The following is a 26,153-nucleotide window of genomic DNA, read 5'->3' on the forward strand; positions in this document are numbered from 1 at the left end:
CTGTATACCATTTGAGCCAAACAAAAGGCTATCAGATCGCAGAGCACGGCCGAATTAAACGAAAACGAAATTAAACGGAAAACGAAGCGAAGGGACATAGGAAATTGGAAAAAGGTTCTGCGGAAGGTGGCATGGTGGAGGCAGATGCATCCCCCTTGCTGGCTTCCGCAGAGCTGATTTGCAATATAGTATATATCGTTTAAGGCGCAGCCAATGCCGACATTTCGCATCAACAATATATCACGCGAAGCGTATTCGATAACAAATTCGCACGTTACAACTGCCCTAATTTATCGCAATGAGCTGGGACACCCACGGCGACGTATATATACTTTCCTGGCTGTACTATGAATTTCCCATGATGAAATCCGAGAAGACAAAGCCTCGTATCTCTTCCTCGAGTTTTCCGGAGTCACCAACGACATGTGCATGGGTAAACGGTGGTGTAAGCTGCTACATGTAGCCGACTGATGGTGCCGACTGATATCATTCGGCATCTTCTGAACATTATACTGTATCGCGTTTTTTTTTTTTTCTCTTTTTTTTTATGTTGCTGCAGTTTCGCCCGAAGGGCGAATCACTGGCAGCGATAGCAAGGTATGAATATTGCACGAAGTATAAGGTTTGGTTCTTTATGGGAACTGCCGCATATCCTCACACGTAGGGCACCACATGCATCCAGTTGCTGCTCCCGAAATGTGTTTTCTCTTCGCCATCAACCTCACGTTCCCGCACTTGTACACCACGTCTTAGCGCCTCCGGCGTTAATCGCACGCGCAACTGCCGCGTTCCGTCGCTTCAACTGTCCTCAGGCACGTTGCACTATATAGGCTCAATGTTTTCAAGGATGTTCAAGGGCGCCTTAACCGGAGAGAGGCTTCGGGTGGTGGCATTTGGGGGGAGGGATCTTACTGGGGTGAACGCTATTCTTGTCTCCAATCTTTGTATCGCCGCCCGAAGCTGGGACGTGACGCCGAGAGTGCAGCTGGAATGTCCCCATAATTGACATCGCAATAAAAGGTCTGCAAGATGATTCCCCTCACTAGGGCGCCATGAAAATGTGGCCTAAAGAGGTCGCTCAAGTTAAACACAACATATATATACCAGTTAAACACCCACTTCGCGCCATACAGGAAAGTCAGTGCGAATCAAAATGCTGCAAATAACGCTGCTATATACAGCGGATGTTCACCACATGTTCTCCCTGGCAAGCAGCGAGGACTACAAGAGTACAAAAAAGAAAGAAAAAAGAAAATGAGGGGGGGGGGGGGGTACTCAGATAACCGCCAACCTATAAGCGGCATGATCAAACAAACAGTCATACGCGTTGGCTCATACACTGTAAGTATGTAGGATATGGCACCACTTCATATTACATGAGACGACCCGTATGCTTTCGTTCCACAGGTTAGACTACCGTTGATATAAACGCGCAGAAAAGCAGCGCGACATGCACGAGGGAGCATCTACACGTAAACCACCAAAGTCCGCAACAAGCGTTAACCGAACAATCCAATTCGACCGCAGTTACAAAGAGAGAGACTACAGAATGGAAACGAAGATTCCTGAAGCCACCACTAGAGGCGCTACCTCCCACCCTCCCCATCATCAGCCGTCCCGCAGGCCGCACCCCTGGAGAGCCTGAGAGGTGACTCACCTCTTTTTCTGCATGACTGAGGCCCCGGCATCAATGAGCGTCCACACACGTGTAAGCGAAGCGCACGCAACGCAGCCGCCGGCAGCAGCGCAGTGTCTGTTTACGCAAGACGATGCGTATACACATATGGGATACGCGACGACTGCATTGTAGCATGTGCGTAGTAACTGTATGGCCACACAAAAAGAAAGAAAGAAATGAAAGGAAGGAAAACTGGAAAAAGAAGCAACGCGACACTTGCGTGAACCCCCCCACTGCATGCATCCGCACATCACGTACGTGCATATTATATGCATGTGTATACGTACGCGCGAGTAATAGCACGCAGCTGCGGCGATTCACAAAGGGAGTACGGCGGGGTGGGCGGGGCCGGGAAGGGTGCTTAGGCACATGTGTAACGACGACCACAGCGCGTAAGTTCGCTCGCTGTCAAACGAGAAGCGACCGGAAACCAGGGCGCCGATCGGCACACAGCGCATGACGGGCCTCCTCGACAATGCCGAGCACGGTGGGCCGGTGTGGGGTGCGCAGAATATACGTATACATGCAGCTCTGCGCGCACCCACACGCGCAAGTGCATTCCCTGAGTAAGAAAGAAACGGGGCACACCCGTTTAGCTGGGGCAAAAACTGCGCACATGGAAACTGCCGCAGCACAGTGCGATGTAATGCGTATAGTTTGTGAATGAAGGCGACGACGCGTGCGTGCGTGCGTGCGTGCGTGCGTGCGTGCGTGACGCAATCTATACGAGTACATGTGTACACTACGCGCCATTTGCAGCCTACGCGGCATACACCGACTTTACGCACAACAGCAGCCAGGTCGACGGACGGACGGACGGACGGACGGACGGACGGACGGACGGACGGACGGACGGACGGATGGATGGATGGATGGATGGATGGATGGATGGATGGATGGATGGATGGATGGATGGATGGATGGATGGATGGATGGATAGATAGATAGATAGATAGATAGATCAGCATGTAGCCACGCTGTCATGGCTATACCGCGCCAGTTTCGTATATACATGCATGCGCGTCGCATTCTTTGACTCCATAGCCATCCCTACCCTAAAGGGAGCCTATACAGTAACTCTAGCCATCCCCTCTTTCTCTCTCTCTCTCTTTTTCTCACGTGCGGGCGCACGCACGCAAGAGCCTCAACATGCCATGAAAAATGCAAAGCAGCACTATACTGACATTCAACCAAGCGCGCGCTATTATTGACTGATGCAAATTCGATGGCCGCGGAGGAGAACTGAGCGCTATCCGCGGTCTGAAACAGCAGCGTATTCGTGTGATGCAATAAAAGTTTGCTTCAGGCTAGTTGGATGGTGTTTTTTGCGCGCTGCCCATGCTTGTGCGCGGTTCACGAATAGTGCGCGGGACGCGAGCTTGGACAGGCATGCATATGCGCGGCAAGTTTCACACGACAGAGGTTGCCTCAGTTAACGTGTTTAAAATTGTATTCATCATCAGCCTATATTTATGTCCACGGCAGGACGAAGACCTCTCCCTGCGACCTCCAATTGCCCTTGTCTTGCGCTAGCTGATTCCAACTTGCGCCTGCAAATTTTTTAAACTTATCACCCCACCTATATATATAGTTTTCTGCCGTCCTCGGCTGCGCTTCCCTTCTCTTGGTACCCATTCTGTAACTTCTCTTCTCTTGGTACTTCTCTTGGTGTTAAAATATGTACTTATTTGTTTTACTGCTTTTTCCATTCATTGTATTTTCTGATTGTAACCCCCCTTACTCAATGTCCTTTAATGGACCTGTAAGGTACGATAAATAAATAAATAAATAAATAAATAAATAAATAAATAAATAAATAAATAAATAAATAAATAAATAAATAAATAAATAAATAAATAAATAAATAAATAAATAAATATGTACCCATCCACCGGTTATCCATCCCTTCTCTTTAAAAAGGATATATCAACAGAGGTGTGCGAATAGTGATTTTTGAGACCGAATTAAATACGAATCGAACAGTGCCAGCAGCGAATCGAATACTTTTCGAATAATAAATAGCCATTATCACAATTATTACAAAACGATGTTCGCATCCTACTAGTCTTAAAGTTAGCAAGTTTCTGTCATTATATATAGCAGGTTATGAAGCGTTGATTATTAAAAAAAACAAACGGATCATTAGGAGCAATCAAGTAGATTCTTCGCTTGCACAGGGCTCTTCAGAGAGTGCGAATGATCACTGTACAGCCTGTAAATTATGGCTACGTAAGTCACGTAGCCTGTTCCACTACGCAAGTTCTCATGCTTTATGTATATATATATATATATATATATATATATATACTTTGGCCGTGGGGTGATAATTTACCGTACTTTTGCTCCAATTTCATGTTTATTTGGGCACAGTTGATGTTCTGAAATATTGGGAAAGTATTCGAAAAATATTCGCATTTACGAATGGTGACTATTCGATTCGGTCTTCGAAACGAATAGGACATTGTTCGACTCGTTATTCGAAAGTTACGAATATTCGCACACCCCTATAGATATCATATAATTTTGCCAATGCGTTCCGACGGGCAAGCATCTGAGTAAGTGCATTCACAAAGCCGGTGCTCTAATTAAGGTTTCTTTACTGCCACATAGGCTGCGTAATTAGGAACGAATAGGCGCTCGAATGGCAAGGCACACTCGCACGCGACACAGAATAAGGTTTCTTCACGTGTAGGGTAAGAACGAGTAAAATTTGTTTCATGTATGCATGGTTACACTGCATGTATTTGCACAGCCAGTGAAATTTCGTGGGTCAGAGAAAACCGACAAGAGAAGCGCATGACTTATACACAGTGTGTCTACTAAATTTCAAGACTGGCATCATCAGAAAATAATGCAGAAGCGAATTACCTTGATTGGCTGCTAATCTTCAATATATGACCATCCTAGTTGCACATACACTAGGTAATTGCACGGCTGTATAGTTTCTGGATTCCTTTTTGGAAGTCCCCCTCTTGTCCGCGACAGTGTTCAGTTCCTTCGTCACAGCCCTTTGGATGTTCGAAACTGAATAAAAAATGTCTTCCTTTCAACGTCATTTTGACCTTTGGAAAGAAGAAATAGCCTGCTAGAGCCAGATCAGGTGAGTAGGGCGGATGGTTAAAACATGTCACCTGTTTTTTGCAACAAACCTGTACTTCAATGGCTCTGTGGCACGGTGCATTGTGGTGCAATAAGAGCCAGTCACCCGAATGAACCGTTTCCGGACGGACCCGTTGCATTCCCTGCAGTAAGCGTGCTAAAATGTCTCTGTACATCGTAGCATTCGCAGGTTGTCCTTCTGGAATTAATTCTTTGTATGCACAATACCTTGCCAGTCGAAAAACGCCACTAGCATTGTCTTCACACGGGACTTCTGGATGCGAAGTTTGTTTGTTTGTCTGCTTTTTTTTTTTTTTTTTGGTCGTGGAGAATTCTTTCCCACCCATATTGCTGATTGTCTCTTTGTGGCAGGATAGTAATCGTGGAACAGTGATTCATCACCAGTTATGATTTTCTTAAACCATTCTGGCTCATTTTCGGCCAGTGGACCCAGTCCTGACACGGAGACACTAGGTCTTCTTTTTGCTCTGCTGTCAGATTGCGGGGTACAAATCTGGAACAAACCTTCCTCTTCTGGAGATCTTGTTCCACGATCTTCCCAATTGTATCCTTACCAATGTTCAGGTATTCCGCAATCATCCTGAGAGACTGACGATTTTCAGCCAGCTTTTGCCGCACTTTTTGAACATTTTCGTCAGTTCGAACGGTTAGCGGACGGTCAGGTCTAAGGTCATTCGTGACCGTCTCCCGACCCTCACGAAAACGACGATGCCATTCAAAATGTTCGCTCGAGAAAGAGCCTTATTGTTGTAAGCTGTTTTAATCATGTCCATGGTCTCCGTGGTTGCTTTGCCAAGTTTTACACAAAGCTTGATGGCTACTCTCTGCTCCACTTTACTATCCATGACGAACAAACAAAATGCAGTTCACTGAAATCACTGTAACTCACAAAATGCGGAACATAAATTCGTGAATTCTTCACACAATGCACAACACACTTGACACTAAAAACTACATACAATAACCGCTTGGTGGCTCCGCCAGTTATCTTACAGTGTTGCCAGTCTTGAAATTTAGTCATGTCAATTTAGTAATGTCATGGACCTACTATGGCAGACATTTGGAACTTTTTTTCTCTCTACCTTTTTCATAAAAGCCTTTTCTCTTTTTTTTCAACATTTCTGAAGCTGTTGTTGGTTTCAGGTATACATATAAGCACCTTACGTGAGTCATGTACTAGAGCTCCATTCCTCGTACTCGATCGCAAACAGACGCGCACGCACAACAGATAATACGAGCTCGTGTTTCGCACAATAACAAGAAGCTGCAGCTAACTATAGAACAAGTATTTACATTAGCAATCTATAGTTCGACCTAACAAGGCGCAGCTGCCATCATGCGCCGTATATAAGTAAACGGCCCCGGCGCGAGATAGCGAATTGCATATACACAGTCCGATTCACGTATACGTAAACGCGGCTTGCGGGCTTAGTCGTACGAGAACAAGCTCATATACAGCTGCCGACGTCGCAGTGTGCTGCGCACAGGTTACCCACAGTTTGGCTCACATTACACTTTTGTCGGCCACGACCTGAAATATTTATTTTCTTCACAACGACATCGTTTCGCTCGTGCGATTTCTGTCGCCAGAGTCCGGCACACTGCATGCCAGCAAAGTTTTAGTTGGCTGACGTCACGAGGGGGGCTATATTCCGCTGAGATCTCTCGCCACACATAACAGAAGAAGAAAAGGAACGACGCGCCGCGCTTCCTCTTCACCCTGGTCTCGCTGGTGCTGCAGCAAAGAGCGAGAAAAGTGCGTCCTGAGATGAGCAGACGTGCATATAGGAGAAAAGTGACTTCTCTTCGTCCGACCGCGCGGCAGCACGCACATTTCGGCCAGCAACCGTCGCGACGACGATATTGCCCATCGGTGTGAGGAGGTCGCAGCGAGGGGCGATTCCAAGCGATTCGAGCCCTCGGCGCCGCTTCCGCCGACCGTTTCTCCCTCGGGCGTCCTCCGCCCCCCTTTCTCCGGGTCCGGGACCCGTCGCTCGATAGACGGAGGCGCGCAGGATCCGGGGCTCGACGCGCGCGGATAGTGGGAAAGGGTTCCCCGACGCCTCCTCCACCTCCTCCCTTTCGGCTCCGTCTGCTCCGGCCGACGTACGACGGCGAAAGAGCTCTCGTCAACCGCGCCGTCCTCTCCTCCCTCACCTTTCGTCATCCCGACGCGGGGTCCCGACCGCGGGCCAGACGGAGGAAAGAAGGGGTGCTGCGACCCGGCAATTTCTAGCGCCACCTCTCCATATACCACCTTTTCTCTCTCTTTCCCGGAGTGTACAGACTGTCCAGATATATGCTTTCCCTCCTCCCCCTCTCTCAAAACGGACCACCAAGCCCCTCCCTCGCCCGTTCGTGCGCTCGCACCGCGATCAAATCACGCTGTCCTTATCAGCGAGCAGTTTACACGTGCAACCACTCTTCGTGGCACTGCGAGCTGATGACGCTCCCGTTTGTCAACCGCGCTCTCCCGAACGGTAATTCGAGCGCGAACGCGTTTAACAAAGCACGTGACTATAATATGAATATTGAAAGTATAAGCTCTGATGTGAGATATAATGGGCGAGACACGACCCTGGCGACCCTGGCGATAACTTGCTTGAAGCCTGATCGTACCTCGCCGCGTAAGCATTTCCTGTACGCAGGGAACATGAGTCATGTATAGATGCACGCATATACGTAGCTCTACGCGAACAAAAATAATGCTCTGCAGGGCGGCCGTAGAGTCAAGGTTTAGTTACGTAAACCTATTTAAATCTTACACCGTGCACCTATATACATACCTAAGAACGCTTCCTCATAATCAGAACTGGTTTTGGCACGTAAAACCCCCGAAAGAAGAAGAATAATTCTCCTGAATACTCCATCTTACGGTTTTCCGAAGAATGAATGTATACATATATACTTATCTAGTTTAAGCTGCAAGCCTCGTGCACAACGGCTATCCCCTGTACGACAATATAACGCACCCCATAACCTTTGTAAGTGTTCAACGGAATACACATTCCTCCTCACCGCGCTGAAGCCAACAAATGAGTGCTCATTGTAATTAATCAAACACATGGTAAATAAAGGTTCTCACTTTTCCGGTAAGTTCTGATGGTCTTGGAAAAGATCGAACAAAGTCATCTATATATACGTATATCAAACGAACAATCTTTACATGCAGCGAGTATATATACGCGACGAAGGGGGCGATATAAAACATCTGCATGGTAGCAGGCGATCTATAGAGGGTATTCCACGGGCCTAGTCCACAGTTACAGTTTAGTATATACCAGGCTTCATCGCCTCGTCTACAGAATTTGAAATCAGCACCCCCCTTATAAAGCGCGGTGGTATATATATACACAAACGCTCAAGTTGTTGTCTGGCAACCTGCGATCTCGAATGGCAGTATTTCTTTCTTTTCTCTCTCTCCCTCTATTGGTCTCGTCTGAAATCACTTTCTACACCTGATGTCAGGCCTCGGCGTCGCCATTGGTCAGTTCGATCGTTGTCTCACTGCTGCATTTCCGCGGTGCAATACTGCATATATAATTGAGACGGGGCTCGCAAGGTGCCCCGTCTCACCGACCGAGCGCACTTGGTCGGTATTACGCCGGAATAAAAGTAAACAAGCAATGTGCGTTGTCGCCAAATAGATTCATTGATACATTCATTTATTCACTGGGGACTTACTGCATGGCTACAGCGCCAGGCGTTGAACAGTTAGCTATGACAATATAAGCGCCATCCGAAGAGCATTTGCTTTAAGATAGCTTGCGCGTGCAACCGGGCACTACGGCAAAAGGAACGGGTATATATATTCAGAAGTACACGATCTATAGGCAAACCGGCGGAGGAAGATGAACCGGCTGCCGCACGCAAATACCGTGACCTCGATCCCGCGCCCCAAGGGCCAATGAATCGCGTGTCAGAAGCGCCCGCGGTGGCAAATAGCGCACACGTTTCGTGGGCCTATAGACGCCTTCTCCATATCGACAAATGTGAATACACCGTATGTACAAGCAAACCAGCGTACGAGCATGCAGGTATGAATGAAAAACAGCAATAAATTGACAGAGAGAGAGAAGAGGGGGGTCTTTACGAACGCACGGTAGCGCGTTTTCTAAGAGTGGGGCAACAACGAGCTGTGCGTTTGTGTGTGTATATACACGTACTGGCTCAGTGTTCGTCGAAAGGGTGGCGAACAAGCGCGGCTCGCGTGCTGGCGGTCACGCCACGTATATATATATATATATATATATATATATATATATATATATATATCCACAAGGCGCGCGCGTGCGGATTCTCCTCGTTCTGCAGTATAGATATATACACCGTTGTAGCATAGTTGTTATAGTAACGGGGCCACGCCTTATATCTATAGGCGCGCAGAGGCGGCACGCATACCTCGCGCTATATAGGGGCTATAGCTATGGGCGAGCTTTCGTGTGTGTAGAGCAACCACGCAGGACGCGTCGGCATACGTGTGCACCAACCTCACCGATTTATAGATAGCTCTCTTTCTCTGGAGCGACGCACGTCGTTATACACGATGAGCGAAGGACACGTGCGTGCTCGCACTTCGTTTGATAACAGGGGCTTCGGGAGCGGTCTTCGCGTTATGACACGACAGGGTCACGTGTTACACAATCGCAGTGGGGAGGCTGCACATCGGGCCATGCGACGCGCCGCCGCGGAGCCGAAGTGCGATGACCGGTCTTTTCGTTTTACGACGGTGTGTATATACAGCTGTAGATACACACGAGGAGCACTTTGTCGCGTGCTTTTGGCTTACATGAGCCACGCGGCATCGGCGCCACGCCGTGCATGCCGCTCGTCGCACCAGTTCTGAGTCGTACATATACGAAATCGCAGCATGCAGGTGATCGAAGCCGATAGACTAATGCAAATCGTAGCGCCATCTTTCATGAAACGCGCCTTTCAAGAAATAGTAAATTTCGTGGCGATCACAACGTTGGAAGCGAGTCATACGGATCAGCGAACGCCGCTGTCTTGGTTAGGGAGTTTGCAATAGCCTTGGCATATATAGCTATGCTAAGCCAATGATATATATGTAAAGGAGACCGGCTATTTTTTCTAAACTTCCAAGCAACCGTTTGAATGACGAAGCAATATAAAATGCACGAAGAGTCATTCTATCATGAAACGTGGTTTTACGGCGCAAATTAAGACGGGACAGAGCAACTTCGCGCCTCCTGCCCCCAGCGCTCTCGCTTATATTTTCAATCAGATCCTATACATACTCACCTCCGACTGTCCTCACTGACAAACTCTAAATTGCTTTCTATGTGCGCTGTCATTGAATTAATAACCGTACACTTTCGGGAGTCCTCGCATTCGGCGATGTTGATACCACGCGATGCCCCGAAGGGGCGCTCAATCAAGCACATATATATAGAAACGAGGGTCCCAGGACAAAATATACGCGCACTATGTCATATATTTAAATCCGACCTACCACGAACGTGGATGCCGCCCTCAGATCGCTCCTCCCGAGTTGTCAGATTCATGTACAATTGTCGCGTCCCACGGAAACCGCGTTAAATAATTGACGTCATCATAATCGATAAATCGCTGTCATTGGGCGACATTCTTCGAAACAAATAATTCCCTCACGCCCGACAATAGGCCTGAACAATGGGCGGGAGCCATAACATTTTCTTAGAACATGCGTGCAGGTGGCAGATGTACTTTTCAATTTCAATTCGATGTTATTGAATTGAATTGATGACGCAAATTCCTTAAGTACCAGTCTCAGAATTGAAAGATTGAAAGGGCGCAAATTCTATCGTCAGATGGTCATTTTCTTGCTTATTTATAATATAAATACCAATGCGTACTGGCCTCAACGTAACGACCATGGCTACGACACAGATGGATACTTCCACGATTAGTCATCGCCTGTTAAACCTGTTAAACGAAAGAAGCTCTGAGGCGGCTTTCTCCACACACGCCCTCTCGTTGCGGGGAAGCCAGCATTGACGAACACGTTTCATGTTGTGTTTGTTGTTGTGTGAACACGTTTCATTTCATGAGTGTTGTGCGCGCACCAACAGTTTAGCGGTACGTATAGACAAAAAAAAAATCGTATAAAAACCGGTACAACGCCTCAACCGCATTCTAGTCGGTTACCTTGACAGTGAAACTTACGAATGGAATCGAATTCATTCGAAAAAAAAAAAAAAAAGCGCTACCTACGAATGCCGAATCGATTACCGAACATATTCTCATTTATAAACAGAGTCAAATACAGTTTGTACGATGTCCGTTTGACACACACACACACAAAAAAAAAAGGGGGGGGGGGGTTATTGACATTATTTCATATACATATGTAACGCCGTTCACAACTGGACGTCCTGACAGTAAAATCAGGAGCCTTTAAATGATAAACAGCTGCCTTCAGTAACAATATGACGTCATTTGACAAAAACAGTAATGAGACAATTAGAAAACGCCACGTGACCAGGTGCACGTAGTAGAGATGATCGATTATTTTTTTAATCGGTTAACGATTAACAATTCATCATTTTAGCCTTTCATCGATTAATCACTTTCGATGCAGGGTTTTTTCATCGATTAATTGATGAATCTAGATTTTTGCCGGGCACAATAAAAAAAGTTGAAACACAGTTATCTACTTTTGTAGGACCCTATTTTAATGTTTGAGAGGTGGAACAAAGTTAGAAAGTAGAAGTGTATAAAGTCTGACAAAGAATAAATTGAATAAATCTTTAAATTGTTAAAAACTAAATAGAGTTGGCACTAATGGTCTTTGAAAATATAAACAATGCATGTTATAAAATGGCACTTAGAGCAGCATTCAACAAGATAAATGGCGCTATAGTGAATCCCCCTACGTGCAGTGCAGTTAAACAAGAAGAAAAACGGCAAAAGTGAAAGGTGAAGTCCAACTAAAATATGCAAGAAATTGCAATATGCTCAGGGGAAATGAAAATTACTGGTTTATGATTTCAAGCCACGCGCTCTTTTCCACAGAGCGAAGGAATGTCAATTGGCTGGGATGTTTGGGTTGAACCGACACGTTCTTTGAACGGCCACACAACTACAGCATGCGAGAATTAATAGTCGACGCTCGGAAGCTACAGATTTGCTGGGATCGACATGAACTCCATCGCTATGTCAATTACATGCTCCAAACAGGCGCGCATGCTGTGCTATATGTCTTTAGTGGAACTGGAAGTGACACCACGATCAACCACTGGGTTGCATTTCAAGCCTCCGGCTTTGGGCGGCTTGGTGGCGCGTGCGGTGTGGGGGAGGAGAGGCGAAGTGCTCAGCCCGGCATCGCTCGGAACTTGGGGGAAAAAAACAGTCGACAGTCGCTCTACCGCAGCCGCTCAGTCACTGCTCATGCGCCGCCATTCCAGTACGATTTCAAATTTTCCTGGCCACTCCTATCTAACTCTCGAAAACGATGAATCTAACGTGTCTAGTCGATTAAGTCGGCAAAATGAAAGGTGTACATCGCTGAAGATTAATCGTTTTGCGGGATCATTTTAATCGATTAATCGTTCATCGATATTACCAACTTTAGTAAACTGCTGTGTTCGTGAACGGAGATAACTCGAGTGTGACACAATATAACACAGCACGTTGTTTGAACAGGGTGCAAACAGTGCCAAAACAATATAATAAATTAATTTGCCTACATTAGCAGGCTGCCTAGAAGCGAAAGATTCCCATTGAATGACAGGAAATTAGTGAACACGATTTAACTGGCCCCCTTCGCTCGGGAACCAGCGCATCTGCGCAACAACCGCGGCTCTCCTGCCGCAAAATCATTCGCGAATGATTCCACTTGCATCGGTCTTTCTCTGCGATAAGTGTCGTTATCGAAGTGAAACGAATATTCGACAATTTCGAACAGTGAAGCCTCGAACTGTGTAGCAATGACTGTTCGATTCGTAATCGTAACTTCGAATATTCGTGCCACTCCTGTGGTCAAAACATTTCCAGTAAAAAAGAGTGTGGCACACAACATCCAAAACAAGACCAGCGTACCGCTGCTCAGTTGGATTTGCGCAGCTGCCAACTTCCACAGGCTCCGCAGCATCCACTTTTTTGAGTTCATGTGGCGTCGCACAAAGCCAGCCAAAACGAGCAGCCCTGCATACCCGGACGACACGCATACCGGCATAGTGTGGAGTCTGTGGACCACGATTCGCGATTCGGAAGTGGTCCTTTATACGTTCCGCAGATTCAACGGCTAGGAGGCACTGCTGTACACGATTTCAATGCCGTAACAACCCAGTTAGGTAATAAGGCTAATACCAGCATCGGTGACTGTGACAAAACATCACTGCGCTGGAACGCTCTAAGCGCGTGGTTCGTCGATGCTGCATCCTAGTCAGGAAATGGCACTAATACCTAACACGCCGAAAATGTGGACTTGTTCTTGATAATGTCACGTTCTTTCGGGGCGAAATCGTAGTTTACACCAATTCAGCCTTGGAATCGCTTACATCCTGCGTCAAACAGAATCATCGACCGATACCTCAGCAACCGTGAAATCACTGGAAGGGTCCAATAATAGAAAACGCAGCGTCAATTACAGCCGCTGCTCTGTGCGACCAAACTCAGAACACAGGTTATTCCCTACACACCCCTTTTCTTCAAGGAAGTAATAAAATGCATAGAAAAACATATCATGGCAAAACAATTGTCGAGCGGAAAATCGGAACATATATTCCGCGGCTAACTAAACTTAAAGACCGTGCACGGTTTAAAACGTTGCACTCTTGTAACATACATGGCAGCCCACGTTTTGAGACCAAAACACGAGAGCGTTTAGCAAAGAGCGACAGCCAGCGCCTCGAGGTCCACGCGGCGGCGGCTGAGGATAGACCAGGTGCGGCAGCGTATACGCGACGGAGGAGGAGGGAAGGAGAACGCGCAGGCGGCTGCGCGCCTATTTTTAGAGCGCGAAACAAGAGCGCGCTCTCCTCGCGGTCGTCTCGGCACCGAGTAGCAGGGCACCTGGCGACGTCGCAGCAGAGAGGAGCAGCGGCGGCGGACGACGCGCAGGCACGCACGCACCGGCACGCAGCCGGAGAGAAGCAGCCCTTGCAAGGGAGAGCGCCGCGCAACAGCAGTCAAGGTCGCTCGCCCGCGGCCACCCAGCCAGCACCGGGCGATCACGGGCGCGCGCGCGCGATGCGTCGCCGGCCCCATTTTTCGCTGCCCCGAGCTCGCCCCGCAGCGAGCGGGAGAAGGCCGGCAAGAGAAGAGCCGCCGAGACACAACACCGCCGCGCAACAAAACGAGCCCCTAACGACGGCACCAGCCGCGGCGCAGCGCGAAGAAGGACCACCTGAGAGGGAAGAAGCGGGCGCGCAAAATAGCGCCAATCATTAGGCGCTCCCCCCCCCTTCCCCCGCACCACGCGCGACGGCGGCCCCCTTCCGCCGCCGCCGGGTCGTCAGCCCTCGAGCGTCCCTTGACATTTTCGGGCGTCGGCGCCGCCGTCAGGCCCCCGGCCGGTGCATGGCAGCGGCAGGGCAGCAGCTCCGAGGGTTCACCACCACCGACGACGACAACGCTCGGGCCAGCCTCGCCGTTGCCACGGAAACCGGCGGACAGAGGAGGGCGAGAGCGGCGCTGCCGCTGTTGCCACGGCAACAAGAGCGGCGGCGGCACAGCGCACGTCGCTCGCCGCGGCACAACACGACGGCCTCCTCGCTTTCCCTACTCGGCTCCTCTCTCCCTCCCCGGATCCCTCCACCACCTCCGGCGGCCCCGCGGTCGGGAGCTGCGGAGCGCCAGCCTCGAATCGGCGGCTGTCTGCGGCACCGACGACGAGGAGAACGCGGCGGCGAGCCCCTTTCACCCAGTCTGCAGCCCTCGGTACAAGCTCTCGCCGTGCGAACCGCGTGGCGCAATGCGCCCCGCGCTGGCCGCTTGACCAGCAGCGGTGGTGCGCGCGGCGGCGCCCAACACTGGCAGCTGCGGCGCGCAGCAGCGCCGGCGGACGTGAGCGGGTTCGCGAATGCCAGGTTTCGTCGTCGAAGAAGGCACCATACCGCCGAGAATGGCTCCTGTGTACGCGCTCCGGATGCGAGTCACGTTTCATCAGGTCGCCGAGGGAGCGCCATTAGCGCAGTCTAGAAGCTGTGCAGAGACGGCAGCGTCGGTTGCCTCACCGATGTCGCGGGCCACATAAGGCACGACTTTTCGCAGATGCTGCGACGCCGCTATGCAAGCGACAAAGAAGAATTCGAGAAAGAGATGAGATGACCTTGTGTCTTCAGCAGTGAAGGTCGCGATTTACGCTGACGGAGCACGAACCAACTGGTTATTGCCACCGTAAATCGGCATAACGAGGGTTGTATAGGCCTTCTTTTTTTTCCTTCGCAGAAGGAAGTGTTGGCTGAAGACCGCTTTTTTTTTTTCCCCCTTTCCTTATCTTCCCCGTTATATAAACTTATCAAGCTACGCACGAACAGTTGCAGCCAAGCAATGGATGGACAAGCGACCCCTTTCGAGCCGAAGCAAAAGACAGGAGTGTGAATTCTCGCTCCGTGGCTGAGAACACATTCTGCGCGTTCAACGCGAGCAAGAATCAGAGCCCGAATAAAGAAACCTTTCCGATAGGTAAAAGCATTTCCTTAGCAGCCAGCATTCGGGCGTCCGCCACTGAATATCGGGGTGATAACAAGATATCACCGCAGCCATAGCTAATGGAGAACGGCACTTACGGAAAAAGGGTGTAGATAGTATGCACAGCCCATGGCCCCTGCCAAGTCAGCGTTTGGATATCCCTCTATCTATGGATATTTTTTACCTAGTCGCTATATTGAACATATGTAAATAGTTCTCCTTTACTATCCTCTTTCCTTTTACTCTCACATTCCCCTCCACTGCTGACCGCAGTTCAAGGTGTCCCCAGACTGCGCTAGGACAGTTGTCGCGGTCAGTAGCAATTTTCCATCCCTTACTCTTCCTGTGCTTAACTAATTATTCAAATGAACAACCAATTACTCCAAGAACTGCGCCAATGAAGAAATTATCGATGTTCGGGAAACACGGCACGCATGCGAAAAACGGTTACACGCTGCAGGCCGTCACGCGGTGGCTTTTCTTTTTTCTTTAATTTACGCAGTTAGGTTTAATAAAAAGAAAGCACAGTTTATTTTAATTTTGACTTCCGACAATACGGCATAGAGGCAACACGGGGCTAGGTGTTGAAAACTCACTAGCAGAGGTTACCCAACGCTTTTAGCTGCAGTGACAAAGTAAGAATACAGGCTCCGCCCGCACAACCATACTGCACCTCCCCCGTCCCATCTGCTCCACCGCGCTTCAAAACATAATTCCCAACTGGTTCAGATTTTGAAAAGTTCATCTATACGTCATGACGCCACGAAAATGAGCGAGCCTAACTGGATGTCACCGCCTACATACCTATACCAACTATTGAACTTAAAATTCGCGAAATACCGCGGACACAATACCGAGGTGGATAAGGGGATTAGCAAGCATTTCTTTTTTTAAGCTTGCCCTGGGACACACCTTTTGTGGGATCCCCATACGCACTTTATTAACGATTATTATACCTTTAGACGCAGCACGAAAGCTGCAGAGAACTTGGAAAATAATACTTGCAATAACGGACGGTTCGAAGACCAAAGAGTGAAAGTTTCTAGCGAACTGAATTAATTTTTTTTTCGTAAATATTGACGCCACATTCGTAAAATTATGAAACGAGACCAAATTCGTTAACTTTACGAACAATTCGGAAGAGTTGACAGGTATGCAACTTTAGCGATCAGCGGCTGCTCGTCACTGGTGACGTACAAGCGATACGTACAACAAACAATTTCTTCTTCGTAGGAGGACATCAGAGGAGATGGCACGAGGCGGAACTTTTGGTCGCGACCCGGAAGCGCGAATTAAGTGCCTCCGCTGTCCTCCGGCTCACTAGCCCGAAAAAAAAAAAAGAAAAAAAAGAAAAAAAGATCGCGAACTCGCTAAGCCTATCTTGATTGCATTCCGGGATTGCTATGCAAGAGTCCGCCGAGTGTGAATGATTGAACGCGCTAAGAGAGATGTCCCGCAAACTCTAGAAGCTTGCTGGGTTCTCGCGCGCACGGACAACATGCAACGTCGCCCGCGGCGCCGCGCGAGGGATTGGGCCCCGGAGGATAATCCCGACCACGTGATCCCAGCGTGAGATCGCGAGCACCTGGCAGTATATAGTTTCTTTATGAGGTGCCACCGCAGAGGCGGCGGTGGATTTCCCGCGCGCCCCGCGCTCCAACACAGGCGCGGGCGCATTACACGGGAAAGGTTCCGCAAGCCATGCCCAACAAATCCCTTGATCTCGTCCGAAAGACTTCCTTTGTTGCCGTCACTGTGGCTTACACAGTGGCCGAAGCGGTGTAGCAAAACACACACACACACACACACACACACACACACACACACACACACACACACACACACACACACACACACACACACACACACACACACACACACTGCTTGACCCTCGCGCACTTGCGATATACTATAAGACAACAACCTGCATGGGCGAGGCGCAACAAACGAGTAGCACGCACTCTCGCGGCGGCAGAGGACATTTTCGAAAGACAGCACGTAGGGCGATCGACGTACATACATCGCGGGGCACAGAAGCGGCACTTGCTAAAGAAGCCAGATTGGGTGACCCGTTTCGGCAGATATATATATACACAGCATGACATGCAACACGGTCGCGGGCAGTGTAAAAGAAGCGAAGGTTCAAGCAAGGATTTCAGGGCGAACGCTAGCTCCCAGTCTTAGGTGACCGTGGTTGCTATCTGCTGCTGCCTTGCTTGAATAGCTCACACACAGTACTCATAACGAATAGGCTTATATATACGTACACTGCCTGTATACTACACACCTACAGGTGTGCCGGCTGATGTTATCCGACTTTACGCAGTGAAACAACGGAGGGTACGTATCCTCAGTACAGCATACACATACGCCGCCAAAGTCATGGTTCTTTACTCCCTGGGTGGAACTTCCCGGTGAATTTCCAACTGTTCCCTTCTGAACGGCACTGGACACCATTGAATTTCCTATGGAACTGAGCTAAGTGCTGCATGCGATATATAGTTAATAAGCTACCATTGAAATGATGGATGGTACATACATAGTACATGGATTTCACTATATATTCGTGCTTTTAGCTTCAGAAGTCCTTGTGGCGTTACTTGATACAGTTTATTTTTCTAAACTTCCAAGCAAGCATTTGTATGACGAATTAATATAGAATGCGCAGCGTCATTCTATCATGCGCAAATTTAGACGGGACAGAGCAAGTTACACAGGACAAACGCCGAAGAATCGGCTTTAGTCCTGTCTATCTCGCTGTGTTCCGTCCACGGAGGAAGGTTTCTTGCTCCGTGGTTCCGTCTAAAATTTGCGGCGTAAATACCATGTTTCATAATACTCGTAACCAACTAGCCCACCTAACAGTGTCTTGAGTGTCATTCTACCACCTTGACTTGTTTTGAATGGATTATCCTGCACCTTCACAAAACGAAAAAAAAAAAAGTAAATTTCACATATTTATCGACAGTCGATCATAATTCGGGACTGAAGCTGTCGCATCCGTCGTGCTTGTGGAACAGCGGTATAGAAGACATTCAAAACTTACCGTGACGTGATCACGTATCGGGCCGCCATTTACTTACTGGTTTCCTATTTCATCACCTGACGCTTCTTCCTAGTTCTTTTTTTACGTCCGCAATTCCATCGTTGGCTGAACCGCCATGCCTGCAGCTCGCGTAAACAGTGGCGCCAGAATTCGAAACCCATTGCTGGAAATAATGGCCTCAGAGATTACGCGCGCGCCCGATCTCGGAGGCAACGCAAGGCACCGACGCCGGCGACCTTCTCGCCTGGCCCGGGCGCGACAAACGCGCTCACGCACCCGCGCCCCAAGAAACGGCAGGCGAGCGAGGTTGCGGCGAGGCCAGCACCAGGGAAATCGTACGGCGGTGGCGGCAGGGGCGGACAGTTAAAACCTTTTGTTTCGCACCCACTAAGCAGACGCGACGGATGCGTGATAAAGGGGGACGCGTGCGCCGAAAACTCGAGCGGCTGCCATGGAGGCCCAAACAGAGGTGCGGCCTTGCAAGTTCGGCGGCCGTTTCGTGCAGGCATGCAGGCGTTGCATAAGAGATGGGTGGGGGAAAAAATATCGAACGCGGAAGTAGGCGGAAGAATGAAATTCGAATGTTTATTTGAAAGTGGTCAGTGTTCGCGCCCTCGGGGCACCTACGTGCAAATAGAAATTTCTGCAGAATTACGTTCACCGTTAAACGGCAACAGCGCAGGGATCCGACAAAGACAAATAGAGCCACAAAGAAGACACGCACACACAGCCCTTGTGCCTGTCTCCGTTTTTGTAAACAGCTTACTGCGCTGTTCACCTGTAGCGATGAGCAAGCCCAACTCTGCTCAAGAATATGTTCCTTTATTTCTGCCAGTTTCATCACGACAAGCCCGATATTTATTCAACGAAGCACTGTTAATTGTTCGAGAACCAATGCGCGACAAAAACTTTGGTGAAAAGCGCGGAAAAAAAAAGAAAAAAAAAAAAAACCCGAGGACGGAGGCAAGAAAAACAAAACATGAGTGCTCGTGCGATATCCTTCTCGTCTCCGTCCTCGGTTTGGGCTTTTCTTTCTTCCTTTTTTTTCTTTTTTTTTTTTCGCTGTTGTCACGCCTTTTATGATGACCCCATCAGACCAACGACACGCCTTCTTGCTTAATCATATTGGTAATGATCTACAACGCGCCTAAAGATCAGCTTCAACATGCCCAACACCGTCTCGAAATTGCATTGTGCCGAGCTTTAACGGTTCTCTCAGTAAATTTCTGTCGACATTTGGAGCAGGCATGATTCGCCGGGTCTGCAGCTTGGCGACGACACGTGGTTGTCGTGGTCGTCGGTAATATGCATCCCCCACGATCAATGATCACCCGGAACCTCTGAAGCGTGGCTCGGAAGATTCATACAGGCCGAGTGGTGAATAGAAACCCGCAGGAAGCGGAAAGAGAAGGCTTTCCGTTTCTAACTACAAGCTATACGGTGTCACGAATAAGATGGCGTCGCTCCCGCTTTTACTTTGGGGACGTATTCACTCCAGAATTTCTTTTTATAGTCCCACTGTCGCCAAGTAGGGTTATACGAGCTGGTGACGGAGTCGCCGCTTATAAGCTAGGTCACGTCATTCATGTATTAGGATGAGCCGTACAAATAACGCGATTCTGCGTCGCTTTCCGTTCAAGAGGACGAGGTTCCTTTTTAAAGCAGTTCTAGGAACAATCAAAAGTCTACGAAGCGGGAACGGGAGGGTTCTCCGAGATGGAGCTTTTCACTGCAGCTATCAGCTATAGATGAAACTCGCGCGCCAGAACTTTCGGAAAACCCGCATAAACAACGTCTACCGACTGAACCAAACGGGGGCTCCACCTACGCTCGATCCACTCCTATATAGCAATGACGTCAAAGCACGAGGCTGCCTCTCGGCCGGCTTTCTCCTTCCTCCGCCTCCGCACCGCTCCACGCGCTCGTGCCGACGTAGTAGCGACGACGCGCGTAAAATGGAGCACCGCGAAAGGCCGGGGGGGGGGGGGGGGGGAGAGAGCTACGCAACAGGCTGCTGCTGCTGCTGCTACGACGCCAGGCAACAGGGAGAGGACTTGGGCCGACGCATGGCAACAACGCGTCGCCGCATCGGCGGCCTTTTCAACTCCGCGTGCCGCCGCTGCTCTCCGCAACGCTGGTGAAAGCAAGCCGAGGAGGAGGAGAAAGGCGCGCGGCTCTTCAATGGAAGAGAAGCACCGCCGCGGCGCCGAACGAACGAAATCCCAGATACGCGGGGGCATCCCACGCCTCTGGGTGGCAGGCACGCACGACACTAAGGGAGTGGAGGGGGGGCAAGCTGATAGCGCCCCCGGGTCCGCGCTCCGACACCCCTCCTCGCCTCTCCCACCCACCACCGGTGCCGCCCGCGCTCCCTTCCCCTCCCCCTAGGCACCCACACGGCGACTCGAGCTATCAGCTGACCGGCCGCTGGCACGCGGAGGCGCTCTCGTTATCGCAGAACCGCCGCGACGAGAGTTCGTCACCGCTAAATGGCGTCAGACCGACGACGCGGCTACGTAGCCCCCCAGTGAGAAGGGCACGCGCACCTTCACCGCGGCGTTGGAAAGGCACAACAGTAGGGCGCGGCATTGTATATCTTCTCGAAAGGCAAAACTGTCCCACACCAGAAAGTAGCACGATGGCACAGAGCAAACACACACGGCTTTAGCACGAAGATAAAAAAGAAACCCAAACGTGGTTTCCGAAACCAGTACGGGTTTCCTTTGTAGCTTGGCTTCGTACTATACTTCTGAGTAGATGAGCTTTCCCGCGCTTCGAATGCTGCGATAGCGACCCCTGTGTCTGCGAAAGAAGGTATAGACGCTGTCCGCGCCAGGTACGTTTCGCCAACGCGGAAAACCAACCGAGTTTACATGAACGCAGACTCGCGTTACACAGACGTCCAGGATGAGCCCCGTTTCGATTACACCATCTCTGGAACCCCGGCGCAATTTACTATTCCTCTCTCTCCGGGATCGGCAAAACTTACTCGGCGAAAAACCCGAGGGAGCAGACACGCCAAGCGTCTGAGAAGGCGAGAAAGAGCCTCGTTTTATTAGACGAAATGCGCGCTCCAAAACAGATATTTGTCGTGATGAGGATATTCAGGTACAGCCTGCTGCATGTTTGCGAAATCCCGCAGGGGACAGAGCCGCGGTCATCGGCACATGTGTAGGGGCATATAGTACACATGGCTGTGTAAGCTGATCTGACCACATCCCGTCTTCTGATTGCAGGCATGGCATGCAAGTATGCGGCGCGCGCATGCAGTATCCACGTGTGCGCCGTAAGCCGACCAGCGACGACGGCAGCGTTTCGGACAAGCCCCGGTTTCCAGGAGCCGCTCCTACGAACCGGACCGACGAGGTGCAAAACGTCGACGACGTCCGGGAGCTGCAGAACGCGGAAACGTCGGAGCCGCGTGCCGATCCAGTGATAGATTTACCGAGATAAAAAAAAAAAAAAAAAAAAAGCGATTGGCCAGAGAGAGAGAGGAGCCCGCTCTGTCGACATCGCACTGTTGACATCGCTCGTGCCGGCGATAAGTTGCTCAAGAAGCATCCATGCAGAAATTTTCTTTTTTCCTTTTGCCATTTCAACAGCACCTTCAGAGCACGAGAAAAAAGTTTTCAAAAATGCGAACTGCAGATTGCAGTGGGACTATGTAAGTACATTACAGGTTCAAAAACGGCCGTAACAATCAGAAAGGTTTCCTATGTATACACGCGGCGACGAGGTGAAGTTCCGGGGCGTGCCAGCGTGATTATTCATACCATTGTAGAACGCGCCAAGTAAACATAGAACAAGAACGCAGTGATGGAGGGGGGGGGGGGGGGGGGCGCTGACTAGGTGCAGTAGTAACCTGGAGGGTGTAAGCCAGGTGCTCGCTCTGACACCTCACTACGGCGGCGCATGAGGAGGGCGAGAAGTCGTTTGACGAAGCGTGCGGCAACAAAGTCCGCGGATATCGCACAGTGAATACGAGGAACGCCTTTCTAGATGGCTGAGGAGATTAAAGAGGCCCTAAAGAGAAAAATAATTTCGGCTGCATTCATACGTTACACCGTTACAATGGCCCGTTACACCTGATCCGGCACCTTTTGGAGGAATAGTTCTGGACCGGTTCTACAAAAGATTCGCGTTGACGAAGTAATACAATTTTAACGTGCGCACAATTTTTCATGGCCAGAAATGGAAAATGTTGTCTTCGATTGAAACGTGCGTCGCGATTTTAACGGTATAATGTTAGGAATTACGGTTTGTTGTCACTTGAGTGAGTTAGTGAGAACTTCATTGAAGATGTCCAGCGATTGAAAGTAGCTGGAGGTGCGATTTATACACCGCAGCGTACCCTCAGTACGGCAATGCACGGCCTTCCAGACGATGGGGTGAGATTTGAACACCGCTCATTGCTCCGGACTAGAATGAAACGCGGATGTCGCATTTTCATGAGTCTTCGAGAAAGAAAACGAAAGAGAGAGAGAAAGAAAGAAAAAGAAAAGCGCGTGTTAGAAACGGCAAACACTGAAAATAAAGAATTGAGCACTGATTATAGCGTGTATGACGTGTTTCCGGCTCCCCAATCGCTTCCGGCGCATGCAGTTAGCAAACGTATAGCCTCGAGATCGGTCTCTTTTACCCAGAGAGAGACCCGTCGCCGGGGCGTAGATTTCCACACCACTTATTGTCCGTGTAATCATTTGTGATGCTTAAATGCGCGTCAGCTGGAGAAGTATGTCGCCTTAATGATGATACAACATAGATTAAAATTACCAGTATTAAGCGAGCATTTCATTCCAGAGCCCCGACATGGTTGCGATTACAATTGAACAGCTAATCAGCAGCATTTACGCGGAGTAGTGAAGCAGACAATATTATTACGATAGCTACGTGAGCTTTAGGCAGGTTCAGCACAATGTTTTTAATTAATTTTATCAGGCCATAGACACATAACAGTCATGTCGATATCACATGACATTTCATATTAGGCGGCTACTACTTATTTCGCAGCTTTTCTTTGTGATATATTTGGAACTGTAGTCTGAGAATACAGCAAGAAACAGAAAAAAAAAGTAAGTGTGTACAGTCATTAAAATAAAAGGGAAGAGCCAATTTTCTCTCTCTCTCTCTCTCTTTTTCTTTTTTTTTATGCCACGTTCACTCGCGAAAATGGGCTCAAATCTAGGAACTTGTTACATAACAATAAGTTTCCCTATTAAACTTTTAGGGACGGATGTGTGTGTAGCCCCTACGGGCGGTTGAAAAAAAAAATACATGTTTCCCTTCATATTGATCACGACTGTGTACCTATTGTGCGCAGTGTTCTATGACTTCCTGGTGAGTGAATTGATATTCCATCAGCAGTGCTTTCATATGGTTTTAGACTTGGTTAAAAAGCTGCGACCCTTAGCGGGTGCCGTCTTTTAGCTTGGCTTTCTTCCAGCTCTATATACTTATTTTTGTACAAATGTGTCGACTGTCTCGTGTTTATTTTTTTATCAACTGTTTGTTTCTAGTTCTTATTATATGTCGTTCCCTATGTAATGTGCAAACCCCCGAGTGTAAATAAATAAATACCTCTCACGAGGGCACGTGCAGAGCGAACTTGCTTTAACGTAGACCAGCACAATGTTTAATCTTCCTTTTTTCCCTCCTCCCTTTCCCTTGTTCGCGGGCTCATTGCAAAATTTAATAATGAGCAACAAAAAGCGCTCCCTACCGATTCCTTGAACTCTTTTTCGTTAGCAGTAGTTAAAGCGTTGCTTACGAATTAATCGTTATTTCTCCCCGTTTCTGGTCTTATGCTTGCGTTTCTTATTTTGTCACATCGTTTTTCCAACGCATGAAGTACCTACCTTTGCTGTGAGCCAGTGGCGCACCGACGGGGGGGGGGGGGGGGGGTTCGGGGGTTGTAACCCCCCCCCCCCCCCCTGTGGCCGACTTAACCCCCCTCTTTTGCTTAACCCCTTTTCTTTCCTTGCGCATTTGAGTACTGCAACTAAGATGCAAGACGCGCGATCGTCTGCACACTCACAAAAAGCGCACTTTTTGACAATTTCCCGTGAAGAAATTGAAATTAGTGCTATATAGATGGTATTGGCAAACTGTCAACCCCCCCCCCCCCTTCTGGCAGAGATCCTGGGTACGCTACTGCTGTGAGCACTCGGCAATGACAAATGAGACTGTCTTGCGGAGAGATCAATCCTTCATATATCCTTGTGCGTTTTCATTTCCGCGAACAAAGTTTTCTTACGCCCGCATTTAAAGCTGTGTTTTCGATTCTCAGACGAACTGAGTGCGAAACAGGCCTGTTCCCAACCGCGATTCATTTAGCCATCAACCTTCCCTTTGAGCAACAACATTGAGACTGTTTATGACCACGGGGCACATGAATGTACGCTGAAAAGATAATTTATAATTAGTTCAGGCATGTCTATATGTTACATATATTAAGCTGAAACAGAGTTGAATATGACACACAAGCATAAAAGACATCCCACGCGCTTCTTTCTGCAAAGCAGAACGTGCCGGATATGGACTGCCCAATTACGACGCGTCAGTATAACCAGAGTCCCTTATATAACATAACACATACAGAACAACCGTTGAAGCACTGCAAATATCAAGGTGCCATACAAGGATGAAAGCATGGATATACAAAGGTACACATGAATCCAGCAGCTGGAAACAGAGCTGTGTCGGTGCGTTTGCTCGTATTTGGCCTTAGAGACGGAATACGAACAAATGAGCACGTTTCACGCTTGACTAGTGGAGACACACCGACAATTCGAACTTACTTACCGCCCCGACAATACGGCTTGTATTTATTTATTTTAATACCGTCTCTTCCTCGTATATCCTTCCGAATTTGCGACGCCTCCTCCTGTACGCCAACTTCCGCCAATGTTGCTGCACATTATTCTAGAATCACAACTACCGTATCTATCACTATCGTTGCCAACATCCACGTCTGCGTTTGTCTGTCACATAATGTTTTAAACCCACCATAACGTCCTGGCAAAGCCGCACGTGAAAATACAAGTTCGGTTTGGTGGTTCGATCAACCGCTGCCCGTCCCTCCCTGCTAGTTTTTAAATAGAACACTCTCTTCAGACTCATTACTCATCAATTTATCAGGAGCCTGCGCGCATTGGACGGCTGGTGAACGAATTTATCAAGCACGTACCGCTCTCTCTCAAAAAGGGTATGCAAGAGCCGGACGAGTGAAAACGGGCAATTAAAATACAGCGCCCACGCTGTTTTGTTGACATGCGACGGCTGACGGTCGAATGAAAACACACAGGAAACGAGGCGGAGAGCGTGGCTAGACGGACATGAAACAAAACAAATCGGACCACTCCGAACATCGAAACCAGAGCGGCGCTAGCGTGCGCCATGGCGAAGACTAAAAAAAAAAAAAATTGTAAAGATAGTACGGCCGTGCGGAAAAATGAAACGTACGGGGGTTATCTCATTTCGCGAAGCCAAACGAAAGGTCCCATTGGTGAGTATAGACCAACGGCAACTGTTTTCAGACGGTAACAGTGCAGTCACCGCTAAGGAGGACACAACATACACTGCATTTTTCATGCAAATATGGCGTCCCCGATCCGAAGCGGCAGACGACAACGGCGGCCAGCCTGTAGAGAGGGGGAGCGGCTGTGGGGAGAGGGC

General features: G+C 49.0%; 2 protein-coding genes across 3 annotated transcripts in view; one reads left to right on the forward strand and one right to left on the reverse strand.

Annotated features, from left to right (window-relative positions):
* The window catches only part of LOC119456213 (serine/threonine-protein kinase minibrain), a 106,432-nt gene that overhangs the window by 79,026 nt on the left and 1,253 nt on the right, over positions 1-26,153 (reverse strand). The gene's annotated exons all lie outside the window — the stretch shown is intronic.
* On the forward strand, positions 14,321-21,932 carry LOC119456964 (WAS/WASL-interacting protein family member 2-like). Its single transcript, XM_037718784.1, has 3 exons — positions 14,321-14,806; positions 20,740-20,909; positions 21,716-21,932. Exons 1-3 carry the CDS (start codon positions 14,321-14,323, stop codon positions 21,930-21,932), a joined length of 873 nt encoding a protein of 290 aa, XP_037574712.1.

This window comes from Dermacentor silvarum, chromosome 6, assembly GCF_013339745.2.
Source record: "Dermacentor silvarum isolate Dsil-2018 chromosome 6, BIME_Dsil_1.4, whole genome shotgun sequence".
In the NCBI taxonomy this organism is placed as follows: Eukaryota; Metazoa; Arthropoda; class Arachnida; order Ixodida; family Ixodidae; genus Dermacentor; species Dermacentor silvarum.